At 37.9% G+C, this 16719-nt stretch overlaps 1 protein-coding gene across 1 annotated transcript in view; it reads right to left on the bottom strand.

Annotated features, from left to right (window-relative positions):
• FREM1 (FRAS1 related extracellular matrix 1) overlaps positions 1–16719 on the bottom strand; it is a 148610-nt gene that overhangs the window by 22492 nt on the left and 109399 nt on the right. The window contains exons 25-27 of the mRNA XM_081500121.1: positions 12368–12569; positions 11529–11673; positions 1778–1907 (exon numbers count right to left, since the gene is read on the bottom strand). Of these exons, the coding sequence (XP_081356247.1) occupies positions 1778–1907; positions 11529–11673; positions 12368–12569 (477 nt within the window). The remainder of the gene's footprint in view (positions 1–1777; positions 1908–11528; positions 11674–12367; positions 12570–16719) is intronic.

The following is a 16719-nucleotide window of genomic DNA, read 5'->3' as shown; positions in this document are numbered from 1 at the left end:
GCATTAACATATATACACTACGAGTGTAAAACAGCTATATATATTGGTACATTGACATATACACACTAACGTGTGTAAAATAGATAGCTACCACGTGTGAAACAGCTGTTATATAGCATAGGATGTTCAACTTGCTGCTGCTATGACCTAGATGAGTGGGCTTCAGGTGGGAGGGAGGAAGGTTTAAGAGGGAGGGGATATACATATACACAGTTTATTCACTTTGTTGTATGGCAGAAACTAATGCAACATTGTAAAACAATTATACTCCAATAAAAAAAAAAAGAAGAGTACTGCCTCCTAAGCCCCTATTTGCTCTTTCTCTACGATGCCAAGGCTCCTCCCAAACAGCCTTTCCCTGTGGAAAGGCAGCCCATTGTACACCTGTACCCACCATATGCTAGGAGTTACACTTCCCGTGTGGTTCTTGCATGTGCAATTACCTAGTATTTAGCACCACTGAGTTTACAGAATCCTATGTGGGAAAAGAAATGGTGCTAAGGTGAGGTGGTTGCAGCAGTCAGTCCAGCGCAGGTTGGTGATTCAAACCAAGGCAACAACAGAGCGTAGAAGCGCTTTCTTAAGCAGCCAATCAACTCTGGTCTAAAGGGGCAGGCTGTGCTGTGGGCAGAGCAGTCCCTGAAAGACTCAGGCTGTTTGAGAAAGGCCTGTAGACACAGCCGGCAGCCTGACTGTGCGTGCTCAGCTTCAGCAGACAAAAGATTCCCTGTCACACCAGGTCTGTTCTTCCTGCCTGGCAAGGTGAACAGTTCTGTGGCCCAAAACTTCAGACTAGAGCATATGGTGCTTTCTCTGGAGGCCCAGAAGATTATTAGGAAGCCATCCATGCAGAGTCTTTCTTTTTCCATAACCAATGTACTGGGAAGTTATAGGGGACGCCAAGTTATCTGATCCTTTAACAATCATAAAGCACCCATAGATCAGGAAAACAGAACCTATGCCCACTGGAAAGATAAATGCTGAGTCTGGTATATAGTATAATCTACGTGCACAAGGTTCTGAGGGTGATTTGAACTTATTATTCTAGTTGAGACTTCACTGAGATGGCATTTTCCCCCAGAACCTAATATCACTGCTTTTTTCCCCCTTTAGATTGAGGAGGAAGTCTTTACCAGCATTAGTATGTACAGGCTTTTCATGCTCTCATGCTCCCAATGTGCAGTTTTTCTAGTGACTCCTTAAAAACCCTTCCATTCTCAAAGCCATGGTTGTGCTCCATGGTCCACGTCAATGGAAAGAAATATCAGGTGACTAGTCCAAAATTAATTATTGAAAATTTCTTATATTTCAGGGTGCCTCTATTGCTACATAGCTTCTTAATTTTGCATGACTTGGGTGATACTTAAGACAGGTGTAATCCCTGATTTTTCTTATCCACTGAGACCATAGGAAGTGATCTTGGTGCATGCTAAGAGAAAGCCATATAAGTACTGAAATTTGTAGAGAACTTTCCTTTCCAAAGCAGAGTTTGGCCCAAGTTCACTAAGTTGGGTAGATCTTATGAAATCAAACTTCAAGAGTTAAAGACCAGATTTAAAAACTAAAGATGGGTTAGAAATAGCATATGTAGGAGCTAATGTACCTTGATAAATGATGGAGGGACAAAGAGGTTTTGTGCTTAGGCTCTCTGGAACAGAGCAACACTCCCACAGTTTGAAGTTTCCTTAGTTACTCTGAATTTCTCTAAGGAAATAGTCAAAAGCACCAACAAGCAACCTAGGCTTTAGATTGAAAGGTGATAGTTTAGAGTTGTTACCTGTACACTCACAAAGGCCGAGTCCATGGAATATCCCCTTCTGGTAATTTCCAAGGGCAATATGCCCATATTCTCACAGACCTCATATTCAGTCCGCGACCACTCAATATGAGACCACTTCAGTTCCAAACTATGCATGTAAGAAAAGAAAAGAGAAAATCAAGAGAAATGCAAAGTGGAAGCCTGTGGGGCTCCTCTGCTGGGTATAAAACAACCACTGGTCCAAACTGGGAGAAAAAAGTGGTTCATCAACCTACACCAGTGCTACAAACTCCTTGCACATGTTTGGTACTTTTTAGTTCTCAAAGAACTTCTACTATCATTATCTCATTTGTTACTCTCAATACTGCTGTGAGGTAGACAGAGCATGTATTAGAATTCTATTTTATAAATGCAGAAATAAGATTAAAAGTCTATCCAAGGTCTGCAGTTATCAGTGATAAAGAAAGGGACTCAAACTTGTGAGTGTTTGGAAGGGAAAGGAGCAGGTGGTTAAGTTCAAGGAGACGTTCATTTTTGGAAAGGACATTGATATGAAACTTCTCTCCTATATTTTGGCCTCCTTAAATGGTACAACAAGATCATTTCCAGGCACAGATCTTCTCTAAACTCAGGTTCAGTTTAATAACAAGATGTCTTTGAGGAGTGTCTAGGAATTAGAATGTGCATGTATTTTACAAGTTTATCCATCCCTCCTCTGTGCATGTGAAAGGACTATACTAACATATAGCTTGATTGCAGCTATACAACTGAATAAACCTGATAAAGAGAGAGTGGTATTTTTTTCCACACTATGTTTAGTGAATCCAACATTTGATAGAAACTGACTTCTTTAATCCTCATAATACAAAGAGGTACTTTTTTTTTTGTCTTTTTCCTTTTCTTCAGAAAAGAACACTGAGCTTAGAAAGGTTAAATAACTAGCTCGAAGGCAAAATGCTATGACAAAGCTAATAGACAGCAGAGATAGAATCCTTAGCATAAATCTGAAACCAAATGTTTTGTTCCTTCTCTACCGTTCTTCTTCCCAACTAAAGTTCTTCGTGACTCTTGCGATCTGAGCTCAAGCAGTGGACTACAATTTTATCTTTATCCTGAAATATTTCCCTTTTTGAGGTGAGAAAACTTGAAATGGTTCACCTGAACAGTTCTCTTCAAAGATTTTCTTACATTTTTTACCCCCTGTAACCTTCAGCAACATAAAAGACATGAACACTCTTCACTATGATCATTTAAGTCACTCTCATTGTTTTGGTTTTATTCATTTTCCTTTCACTCTCCATTCATAAAACCCTCAGAGTTTGCATTTCTGTATTCCCAAACTTCCACTTAGGTTCAGGTCTTTCCTCTAGACTTTTAAATTTACTTCTTACAGTGTTTTTCCTTGCAGAGCTAGAAATTCTGGGTGCTACCGAGTAGAGCGTGGAGTTCACAAATTTCGAAGAGCACGCCACACTTTCCTGGAGATCATTCCTAATAGAGAGCAATAAGTTTATCCTCTAATCAACCCTTTAGGTCCTTGCACCAGTCATGTGTCACAGTCACATCCTATATATTAAGTTCATTAGCAAAACAAACTCCACAGCACTGTGTTCTACTGTACAGACCAGTGGTCAGTGAGACAATGGTAGTGTGGAAGCATGGAATTATTCCAGAGGTTCAAGAATTTGTATTAGTATATATGTTTATTCAATCAATAGACATGACATTTATTGTTACTGGCATGCTGGGCTTCACAAAATTTTGACATGAAAATAGGATACTTATATTGGGAACCTCATGGGCCTTGATGAAATCAATTTCAAATCTGACAGGATCAAGAAAGAAATGACAATGCTTGAAGAATCACAAGATAACAAGCAACATGGATGGTATAAACGCCAATAGAAATAACATGTTGCAAAGAATTCCTAAAGGATCCAGCCAGACAAGAAAGGGAAACAAAATCAACAAGAATGATTGGAAGAGAAAACAGAAAGATACAACAGGAAGGAAAAGGGAGCAGTGGGAACCAGTGAAATAGATACACAGGAATGGATTTCAACCAAGTCTGCGTAAGGTTTAAATGAGTTTCAAGGTTCAATCTTCTAAGAATCTATGCATTGCTAATGCTAACCACAACCAGCAAAAATTCATCAGTGTCACTCTTCAGGTCCAGATGACCTTGAGGCCTAAAGTGAAGTGTGATTTGCTTGCTGATCTAGATCCATAAGGGGCTCATGCAGAGTGACGTGCAGTTTCAAAGCATTAAGAGTTTTGGTGTTTGGCAACGTGCACACATCACCCTGATATATCATTGGAATGTTGCACGATGCTTAGAGGTTAAGGTTGTAATGACACAATGTTCTATTTTACTTTCTTAAAACTATTCCCTACAAATAATAAATACCTATTTAAAAGCTACGAAATTTAAGCCAGGCTATCTATTTTTCAGAAATATATTTAAATCATGAGGCACTTGCATACCCAGAGGATATGTGTGACACATGCTCTGAAAGTGTTTTTTTGTTTTCTGTAGTATTGTATTTAAGAAGGTCTTTCTACACTGAGCCTATGCTTGGTTAAACTTTACACAAACACTTGAAAGAAAAGTAAGAGATGTAGTCAGTCACCTGAGAATTCTCCCTGCAAGAAGCCACACAGATGTATGTTTGGTATCATGTAGATAAATGGCAACCCACTCCAGTGTTCTTGCCTTGGAGAATCCCGGGGACGGGGGAGCCTGGTGGGCCGCCGTCTATGGGGTTGCACAGAGTCGGACAAGATTCAAGCAACTTAGCAGCAGTAGCAGCAGCAGATAACCAGATCCAGAAGCCCATGAGAGAACTGTGGAAAGCTCTGGATTGGGAGGTGTCAAGCAGACAGGGGTTGTTTCACATTTTCACATTTTAATGACCCTCCTCTGCTATTATCATAAAGTTAAGCTCATTCTGAAGTCAGAAATGAAGTTTACAGACACACTTTCTGTGAAACCCACATGGCAATCATTGTAAGTCAGCAGGACACAAGAACTCCTCAAGCCCTGAGGTCAGGATTTCTTGACCTTGGAACTACTGACATTTGGGACCAGGTAATTTCTCCTTGGTGGGAGGCTGTCCTGTGCACCGTAGGATGTGTACCAGTGGGGGCTTCCTCACTGATCTAGTGGTTAAGACTCTGCCTTCCAATGCAGGGGGCACAGGTTCTATCTTTGGTCAGAGAATTAAGATTCCATATGCTGTGGGGTACAGGCAAAAAAAAATGTTTGGTAACATCCCTGGCTTCTACTCACTAGATCCATTAGATGCAGCCATGCCATTCCATTCCAGTTACAACAGCCAAAACTGTTTCCGGACATTTCCAAATGTCCCTCACTGGGAAAGTCATCCCCAGGTGAGAAACCTTCCTGAAGTGATTTCGCAGACTCATCACAACAGAAAATTCTATTTAATCTATAAGCCAAGTTTTGGTTCTCAACAACTATCATGAATGAAAGACATAGTCTGCGGGGTCTGCCCAGACTATTTAATTTCTATTCCTCCATCCTATGTCTTTCATGATGTAGGTCCGAAACCATCACAACATTGTAAAGTAATTATCCTCTAATTAAAATAAAAATTAAAAAATAAAGGCAACAGTACCTAGCATATGTAATAAAAAGATATAACATCTCACATGAAAAATAAATTAAATGGGATGAGACGTCCAGTTCTTCTTTCAGTCAAAGACAAGACAAACTGTTTAATTACCCAATTTAATAATCTACCTCCAAAGTCCAGCATATGTGATCCCCCTTAATCTAATTAACTCTCATTTTCCAAAGTACATATAATATACTATTTAATTCACTTAGGTACTAAGGTAGTTAGCTAAGTATCTAGGTACTGAGCTCCAAGTAAACAGGGGTCTTTAGTTCACTGATGTATCACCAAGTGCCTTGTAGGGTGACTGGGACATAGTAAGCGCTCAATAAATATTTGCTCAAGGAAATAATGAACTTCGTTTAACCTACTCTTTTTTTTTTTTTTTTAACCTACTCTTTGAAAAGCTAAATTGACCACTGAAACTTTCTTTCTTCCCAGCCCTATTCACATATTTCATACAATTTGAAAAGAAAAATTCTAGGCCAGATGACCCTCACATGTTTTTTCTAGCCCTGACTTATTCTGGATTCTTTAGGTCATATTGGATTGCATTAGCTCGAGAGAAAGATGGCATTGGTAAATGAGCATTCTATCATAAAGCATGATGTCTTATTTTCTAAGGCACATGCATGCTTCTCAACATTTGACAGTATCTAGAAACAGCTTTGTTTTTCATAATGGGAGGAAGGTGATACTGGTATTTAGTGCATGGAGTCCAGGGATGTTGCTAAATACCCTTCAATGTACAGGACATCCAACTCACCCTCCACCCAAGCCCCATGACAAAGAATTGTCTGGACCAAATAGTCAAGAGTGTTGAAGCAGAGTCAGAAATATATACTTTCTGATATTCTGTTTTGTGGCTGTTGTTGCTCAGTCACTAAGTCATGTCTGACTCTTTGCAACCCCATGGACTGCATCATGCCAGGCTCTCTTGTCCTTCAACATCTTCCAGAGTTTGCTCAGATTCATGTCTATCGAGTCGGTGATGCTATCTAACCATTTTGTGGCTACTTGGTTCATTTATATGAAGGAAAAATGAACCAAAAGAACCATTTGGGATTAAACTCTATTTGGGGATTTGCGGATTTGGGACATTAATCTAGGTTAACAAGCAAATGTAAAAAAGATGCTTGGCTGCTCTCTGCCTCAGTTTCCTCACTTCCCCAAGTACAATAATAATGAGCCTGCACTTCAAAGAGGTTGACTGAACCTTAATGAACACTCATTAAGTACTCTGAGCTTCTCAGTGAAATGTTTTATAGTAGCTAAAACTGTGATTAAATTATTCTTATAACTAGATCTTCACTTATAATCAAGTAGCATATGACTTAAGAAAATCAAAATGTTAAAAAATATTTTCTAAGTATTCAATCCAAGACTTATCAATTCAAAGAGGATGCTATTAAGCTCCATAAAAGTGCTATGAACACCTGTGTTTTCCTTTCTGTCTTTCTCTCATGATAATGGGGAAACGATGTTTAGTCAGGAAGCAGCATAGTGAGTACCCCAAACAAGTGCTTTGGAGTCAGACACATCTCATAACCACTTATTAGTGTGTGATTATGGTCAGTTACTCAGTCTCTCTGGACCACAATTTTCATCATCTGTAAAATGAGGGAAATTACATTCATGTCAAATGATGCAAATTAAAATTTGTTAATATGTACAAAGCACCTGTACACAGTGGGTGCTTAATAAGGGCTATTTCCCTTTCCTTCCTCTGTGGTTTCTTAGATCTAATCCAGAGACAAATACTTTAACTTCTGGCTTGCAGGTAACATAAGAGCTTTCTCTAACCAAGAGTTTCAACCTCTTCCCCTATAACGTGTTTCATAAAAGTTGTTAAAGAATTACTAAGTTCACATGCCAGGGAGGAGAAGGATCAAGGTGCTTGGAATCATGGAGCAGCTGGAGAAGCAGCCGCTGAGTTATGAAGAACTTCAGCAAGGGTCAACTTTCGTTTTGAAGTTCACCTTTTCTGCAGTGGGTGCAAGAAAGAGGTCAACACTGAACGAATGTTAAAAAACTGCCTTGGTCAGACGTCAGCTACATTCTGTGGTCTGCAAAGGTGTTTTTGATGAATGATGTGGTCCTATGTGACAGAGTTTGGGTGGGATGCAGACCATCTTGAGATTCACACTGGACATGAGAACGGCATGCTAAGGCATGCGCTGAGAAGATGAGCACTCACATTGAGGTCAGGAGGTCATGGTGCACTGTGGGCTCTGCCATTTATTCACTTAGTGGCTGCTGGCCAATTACTTAAATGCTTTGAGCCCGATTTCCTTATCACCCTCAGAGAACTGTTTTGCAGATTAAAATGGAAAACATATGTGAAAGCACCTAGCACAGTGCCTGAAATTTAGGCACTTAACCAAATCTAAATTTTGATGCAAATTCCCATGGATTTCAACATTCTATAGTAACTTCTGTTTACAAATGTCTCTTAAACGTATCACATGAAAAGCTTGTGCCATGAGCTCTTCTGGGGCAGGGTGGTCTTGGTTTTATAATAAAATCATATTGAGATATATTGCATACTATATCCTTCTCTTGAAGATTCCCAGTGCACACACACATCTTTGTGACTTTGGCAATGTGATGCATTACACAGCACTCAAGCTAATTAGTGAGTCATAATAACTTGATCACATCAAGATTTCCTAAAACCATTTCTAATGGAAAGTCTATTGACCCTTCAGGACTGATGCACTATAGAAATGCTGCCATAGCAAAAACTTAGTAGCAATCAAGACTCTGGGACAATTCTCACTGAACATGAGTCCTCCTTATTCTATAAAGAGCCCCCTTCTGCTCCTGATTGCATCCACCAGTCCCTTTAGCTTCATTGCAATATACAGAAATATACACTGAAATATACAGAGTATTAATCTATTAATCCTAAACCAAACAAGAACACAAAGTTCACCACATTTAGATTATTAACAATATGGATTGTTCACTTTGTGAACATCTCAGAGTCCATGTCTAACTCATGATGGGCCTTAGCTGGCCACCAAAGGCCTCTGGGATACTTCTTCAGTCAATCGTTGTCCCCCACATGAATGCACAACAGTAGTAATCACCACCGCAGATCATGTTTGTCAAGGACTTTAAATAGATGCTCCCACATGTTTTACCTCATTTGTTCCTCTAAATAAATTGTAATACTGCCCCCAATTTACAGATGAGATAACTAAGATTACTAAACACTTGACCTAGGTCAATGGCAAAGTCAAAGCCCAAACCCTGTTCTTTGGCTCTGAGTCCAGTGGTTTACTGTATATTATCTATCCCATTATCCCCAGTTCATTAGCCATGGAGTACACACTCATATTGAGACCTGTAATTTACATTTAAGCTCCTTGAGGAGTAAGTATTCTTCCTTTCTTGTTGCTTTGATGGCAAAGATTGGAGAAAAATATGGAGCTGAGTCTGTTGCTTCTTTCCCCTTAGGCCAGTTCAGCACACTCATTAAGAGTAGGCAAGAAATCCTTTAGTGCAGTGAGGAAAACCATGGATTTGAGAGTCATAATTTCTGTACCAAAATCTTAGCTCCTTCTCTGATGAGCTGTATGAGTTTGGAAAAGTCGCCTCCTATCTCCTTGCCTCAGTCCTCTCACCTGTAAATTCTGGATTATGATGGTACCTAACTTAAAGGTTGTTGTGATGATTAAATGAAAAGCAATGAAGTAGAGCCGAAACCTATAATGTAAATGCCTGTGATTTATTCTATACAGGCAGCTAGGTTCCTGCTAGCTCTGGGAAGACAGATCATTATTCATAACATTGTTTCCTACTGGAAAAAAAAAAAGTTCTTCTTGTTCCAAAAAGTATCTACTTACAAATGAGGTTAGAGACAACTATATCCTTCAAAACCTATAAAGATAAGTGCTTAGTAACTTCTACCTGCTTTTCCCTCCACCCACTCTAGAGAAAACAACTTAATATATGTTGGACCAAATCAAAGTTATTCGGGGATTAACATTCAGTGGACATATTTTGCATTATATGCCGCTGACTCCAATCATTACAAGCTGAATTAGAAACATCTTCAGCATAGGTACTTGAAAATAGGTATCCAGTAGAAGTAGGAGCCTACTTTAAAAGTCTCAAATAAAGTTATAAATTCTGAAGTTCTGCAATAAACTTGAAGATTATTCATTTTCTTTTGTTTGTTTTTTTGAAGATTATTCAAAATCATAAACCATCTTCAAAAGCAGTGTCCTTGGTTACAATGAGGAATTGGCGGGGGGGGGGGGCGGGCGAGTATGCAGAAACTTCCCTGGTGATCCAGTGGTTAAATGCTGCACTGCCAATGCAGGGAGCATAGGTTTGACCTCTGGTTGGGGAACTAAGATTCTACATACTGCAAGATGTAGCCAATGAAAAAAAGAGGTTTGTGGGTGAAGCAATATCAATCCAGCTCTATTTCTGTGTTCCCATGTGGAAGACCAATGGTCAGCATTAGATCAGTAACAAGTCTGATCAATATTTTTATGTTTATATGTTGAACTATTAAAAAGCAAGTGAAGTTAAGTTATTAATATTTTTGAGTAGGATTTTTTTTTAAATTCTTGAGAATTGAATACATTTGTCTGAAACTGCAAGTAGGTAACATATTTTCTATAAGATTATAATCCCAAGGAGCCATTCTTCTGAGGCAAGAGCGTTTTAATGGGAAGTGGGCATCTGTTTTAATTTTAAAGTGTCATGATTGAATTTTCATGTCAGAGTCCAGTTCTTCCTTGCTCACACCTATTTCTCAGATGCTTATGCTGTGCACCTGGCCTATAGTAGCCACTCAATAAAAATCTGGGCCAGATTTTTTTCATACTACTGGCAATAGAGGTGTGATTCTGAAAACAGGTTTTGTTCAAGATGCATTTTTCTAACAATGACTACAGAGACCTCTGCTGGCAAATACTGGGATTACAATTCAGGATCAGAAAGAAAAGGCAAAAATGAAGAGATCAGAGGTGAATTTCTCAATTTTCTTGTCTTTCTTTGTCCATACTCTGTCATAAAAGCCCCGTAAGAAGCTGTCCTCATTATGGTGTGTGGTTTGATAGAGTCAATACTAAAACTAGAATAAATGAACAACTTTTCTCTGAGGTGACCGGGAAGGGTATCAAACTTAGAAAGAAAGAAAAAACACTGTACGTGGAGAACTGGATTGTGATTTCTGGAATCATTTGATAGCTGTTATTTAAGGTGTACCTTAAAAAAATATCTAGAATAATGACCTGGTAAGTGAAATTATTATGGTCTGTTAATATGGTTAATTTTGAGGATTTGATACTCTGGTTTTTCTGAGGGTCCTATATTTGACACAACTTCAAAGTATTACTTAATACCTCCCCCAAGTCTGTTTTCCTCTTTTACACTGTCTTCACCTTACCCATGTTAGGTTTATTAACTTACAAAAGGAGTTGCTAGTAATTGCTTGGGTTTTGGGGGAAGAGAAGATGTTTTGCTAACCTTTCCTGACTCCCTCATTCTTTAGATATTTTAGAAATTTAGATTTAGCAGACTGTGGGTCCTAACACAGTCCTAGAGTGACCTCTTGCTGCATGATTTATACATGAGCCTACAAGTCCAGTCCTGGATACCAGTGAATTGTCAAGACAGAAACCTCTGTGGGTGTGAAAGGATATGCATTTGTAAATGCATGCATAAAATGAATGACCCAGCCCCAAACAACTAAACTTTTTAACACTCCCATATTCTGTGATTATCAAGCAGCAACAGAAGTTTGAACTTCCTCAGTGGCTCAGTGGTAGAGAATCTGCCTGCCAATGCAGGAGACACAGGTTTGATCCCTGATTCAGGAAGATCCCCTGGAGAAGAAAATGGAAATCCACTCCAGTATTCTTGCCTGGAAATCCCACGGACAAAGGCACCTGGAGGGCTACAGTCCATGGGGAAGCAAAAGAGTCGGACACGACTTGGTGACTAAACAGCAACAATAGAAGTTTCTCTTTCCAAAATAAATTCTGTGAGCTTGGGAAATCATTTATCAACTTGTCCTCTTAGATTTTGTTTAAAAAAGAACATTTTACTTTCCTCATCAAATATATTCTGGACATTATATGCAGGACTATTTAATCAGCAAAAGAATTTACCTTTGAGGAGTGGCAGAGTTCCCTGTGGGATCCATGACTTGAAATTCCATGGTATCTGAATTTACTTCCAAAGATGGGTTTATGATGTAAAGAATACTCTTGCTGTTTAAGTCTTTTTGGCTAAATTTCTCACGGATAAATTCACCTACAAAAACGAAGTAAATGATTTTCATCAGTAATCAAACAAAACATTAGATAAGAGCTGATACAATATTTATGGCTGTTTTATTTTTAAACTCCTCTCTTAAAATATTTAAAGTAAATCTTTTAAAGAAATTAATAACATGTAACCATCTTAAAACTCAAAGTCAATGAACTTAAATTAGGCTTCAAAATTACTTTGTTTCAAACTTTGTACCTTAAATATGAAAACAGAGAGTGAATAGGAAAATCTAGCAATAAAATCTAAAATTCTGTGCCTTCCTGTGATCACTATCTTCATAAAGTAGAAATAACATACAATTCAGAGAAAACTTACATCAAAAAATTGTTTTTAGTGAACTTACATCGCTCAGAAATTCATGATATAAGAAAATGAGTCACAAATATGAATTTGGTCCTAACAATGTATTCCTGTGAATATCTTACAATCTAGCTATTGAAAAACAAGTTATACATAATAAACAGTTGTGTATCAGTATACAGTTCTCCCACTCAAGATGAATTTAGGAAAACTCAGCTTTAAATCCTCTTTAGCATGGATACTGATTTATAAACTGCATCTATCAGTAAGCCTTGGGGAGTATTTACCAAATGGGCCTGAACTTAATTACAAATTACCCTCTAGATTGCCAACCACTGAGTATTTTAAAATGAGCAAGGATTAGGGAAGGCAGTACCTGTCATTGAGTTCTCCAGATGCCCATGTTGGGGGCCTCGTAAAATCTTAAAGATGATCTGATTGTCATCAGTGTCAGGGTCTGATGCCTTCAACACGCGGGAAGTGATGTAAATCCCATAACAACCATTTTTCAGGAGCCCTACTTGAGAAGGGGAATGCAAGTGTGTGATGCGGGGGGCCGCTTTGTCCAACTGGTCCACCTGAATGATCAATAATCACACACAATGTTAAGCAAAGGCTTCTCATTCCCAAGCAACACGGGGGCCTAACTGGTTCAACAATGACAAACTCTCCTGAATTTCAGGTTCCTTATCCTCCTCATTGTTTAACCTCTGTTAAAAGCTGCCTCATTCACAGTATCTTTAGCAAATATCATAGTGCCTAGAAGAGACATTAATTTTCTGTTGTAAGCTTTGACTCAGCTCTATTTATTTGCCCACTGTCTGACTCCCCCATTAGACCTAAGCTCCCTGAGGGCAGACACCGTGCCTTTTCTCCCCTCAACTATTCCCTGCACCGGGCACAATGCCCAACCATCACAGAAGCTCAAGAAACACTTGTTGGATGAATACATTAAAACTGACCCAGGAACTGTATTGCAAACTTAATATTAGTTCTACAAAAGCACTTCTCCCTTCTCCCAGTGTTTGGTAATTTACAGAAACAATGCTATAGAGGTCTACAAATACGCTGAACCTTTCTTTGTCATGTCTTGGTTTAAATAGCAAAAATATTGAATAGCAATAAAAATATTTCAGTAAAAAAAGTGAAAGGTGCTTAGCTATAGGTATTGAGTATTTGTTTTATTGATAGAACCAGGTAACCAAACAGGTAGACTCAATTTGTAAATGACTCAATTTGTGATGGGCAATTACTCATGAGTGAAAGAGGTATATAAGTTCAGACACTACAAAGGACCTCACTTGCGTATAGTATGGAGTCATTAGAAATGACTCTTATCGGTTATGGAAGGAACATTTTTGGAAGAATTAGCATAATTCATCACTGATACCACAAGAGGTACAAGATAAAAATCTTTGTTTCCTTCATTTCTCATCACGCAAATCTTAACTTTATCCCCAAATGAAACTATTGTAATTCTAGCAAAGTAAAAAATGAGTGTCCACAATAAGATCATATATTTTTTGTGTGTTTATATAATAAACTACCAGTCAGCTGTTGATAAGAAAAAGAGACAGGATAAACTAGTTAACAAAAAAAGTTTCACAATTCAGTGTTAACCAATAAAAAATAAAAACCAGAAAGTTTCAGAATAGGAGACAACCATTTTTGTTCAAAACAAATACATATATATGTTCACACAGACATAGAAAAAATTTTGGGAGAATGTGTACAAACATGTTCATTTGTCTTCAGATGGGGAAAAATAACTTCTCCTTTGAATATTTCTATATGGAATTTTTTAACAATGAAATATTTTTCTGTTAAGTTGCCAATCTGCTTTTTTAAATAAAAAGGTAATCACACCTCACATTGGTAAACGTTTAAATAAATAGACAGTTTTATATTTTGTTGGAAGGAATGCAAATTAGTGAAAATCTTTTGGAGATAAATTTGACATTTATGTGTATTAATAATGTGCATATACTGTGATTCAAAATTTCCACTTTTTGAGTATACTCTACAGAAATAGATGTGTAGACAAAGAATATATATATGAATATTAAGTAAAATATAATTTGTAATAGCAATTAATAAAAAAATTCCATAAAACTTGGAAGTCCTACAGGGGAATTGTAAACTACCTGTGCCTAGGATTGAGTGCCATGCAGCCTTTATCAGTTATGTTATCAAGGAAGATTTAATGACATGTGGAAATTTTTCAGTGGAAACAAGTAACATGCTTAATAGTACATACAATATCATCTCTTTTTTATTTCAATAAAAGACTGCAAGCAAGCCACTGATGACAGTGGGATAATGAAGAATTATTTTCTAGACATTTTCCATAGTTCATGAATTTTTTAACAACAATTATTTTGTAAGCTGAAATAGCAACACACATTTTCAAAGGTTACAGTCATTTTCCTTTCCTAAAAAAGTGAGGATGGCGCCCTCAGAGCTGGGAGACGGGGAGGCAGTTCTCACGGCCTTTTGAGGAAGAAGCTCCAGGGTGACTAGTAAGAGGTACGGTCAATGGCAAGAGAAGAAAAATAAAGATACTTTAAGACATGTGAGTAATCCTCAAAGTTGGTAAATACTTGAGTGTGCGGGGGTTTTTTAAAAATTATATTTTCCTTAAAAATAGAAGTATTATAAAAGGAATAAATGCCTGCTGTAATCATTTGCTTTTAAAAATGTTAATATGGACACCTTATCTTTGACAAAGGAGGCAAGAATATACAATGGAGAAAAGACAATCTCTTTAACAAGTGGTGCTGGGAAAACTGGTCAACATTTGTAAAAGAATGAAACTAGAACGCTTTCTAACACCATACACAAAAATAAACTCAAAATGGATTAAAGATCTAAACTTAAGAACAGAAACTATAAAACTCCTAGAGGAAAACATAGGCAAAACACTCTCCAACATAAACCACAGCAGGATCCTCTATGATCCACCTCCCAGAATATTGGAAATAAAAGCAAAAATAAACAAATGGGACCTAATTAAAATTAAAAGCTTTTGCACAACAAAGGAAACTATAAGCAAGGTGAAAAGACAGCTTTCAGAATGGGAGAAAATAATAGCAAACGAAGCAATGGACAAACAATTAATCTCAAAAATATACAAGCAACTCCTGCAGCTCAATTCCAGAAAAATAAACGACCCAATCAAAAAGAACTAAACAGACACTTCTCCAAAGAAGACATAGAGATGGCTAACAAACACATGAAACGATGCTCAACATCACTCATTATCAGAGAAATGCAAATCAAAACCACAATGAGGTACCATTTCACATCCATCAGAATGGCTGCTATCCAAAAGTCTACAAGCAATAAATGCTGGAGAGGATGTGGAGAAAAGGGAACCCTCTCACACTGTTAGTGGGAATGCAAACTAGTACAGCCACTATGGAGAACAGTGTGGAGATTCCTCAAAAACTGGAAATAGAACCGCCATATGACCCAGCAATCCCACTGCTGGGCATACACACTGAGGAAACCAGAATTGAAAGAGACACGTGTACCCCCATGTTCATCGCAGCAGTGTTTATAATAGCCAGGACATGGAAGCAGCCTAGATGCCCATCAGCAAACGAATGGATAAGGAAGCTGTGGTACATATACACAATGGAATATTACTCAGCCATTAAAAAGAATGCATTCGAACCAGTTCTAATGAGGTAGATGAAACTGGAGCCTATTATACAGAGTGAAGTAAGCCAGAAAGAAAGACACCAATACAGTATACTAACACATATATATGGTATTTAGTTAATTGGTAAAGATAACCCTGTATACGAGACATCAAAAGAGACACAGATAAATAGAACAGTATTATGGACTCTATGGGAGAGGGCGAGGGCAGGAGGATATGGGAGAATGGCATTGAAGCATGTAAATTATCATATGTGAAGCAAATCGCCAGTCCAGGTTCAATGCATGATACAGGGTTCTCAGGGCTGGTGCACCGGGATGACCCAGAGGGAAGGGAAGGGGAGGGAGGAGGGAGGGGGGTTCTGGAAGGGGAAAACATGTACACCCATGGTGGATTCATGTCAATGTATGGCAAAACAAATACAATATTGTAAAGTTAAAAAACAGATAAATAAACTAATTAAAAAAAAATAAAATAAAAATGTTAATATCTACACTTTGGTGTTTGGTTCTACTCTGTGTTAAAATCCATTCTAAATTTCTAGTTTCTTCTTCAAAGGAAGGTCTTTTGGCTCAGCATACCAGAAGCATTTTAAAATATTAGAGTACAGACATGTTTTTTTAAAAGGCTACATCCTTACACCATTTGTGTTAAATTTACTAAAACTTATGTCACACTTGCCTAAACCATAGGAAGCAGCGACACTGGCCCTCTGTCCCTCACCCCCACCCCCATCTCCTTCTAAGAAAGATTATAGAAGTCATTGCACCAAGATTGCGGATCTTGGTCAGCAACACAGAAAAACCATAGCTCAAAACGATACATGTGCCCCATGTTCATAGCAGCACTATTCACAATAGCCAAGACGTGGAAGCAACCTACATGTCCATTGATAGATGAATGGACAAAGAAGATGTGGTACACAATGGAATACTACTCAGTCATAAAAATGAATGAAATAATGCCATTTGCAGCAACATGGATGGACCTGGAAATCATACTAAGTGAAGTAAGTCAGGAATAGAAAGACAAATATCATGTAATATCACTTATATGTGGTATCT

The sequence above is a fragment of the Giraffa tippelskirchi genome, chromosome 1 (genome assembly GCF_054371585.1).
Source record: "Giraffa tippelskirchi isolate mGirTip1 chromosome 1, T2T-mGirTip1v1.2.pri, whole genome shotgun sequence".
NCBI lineage: Eukaryota > Metazoa > Chordata > Mammalia > Artiodactyla > Giraffidae > Giraffa > Giraffa tippelskirchi.
The sequence above is the reverse complement of the archived record's forward strand: the minus strand, read 5'-3'. Positions and strand labels throughout refer to the sequence as shown.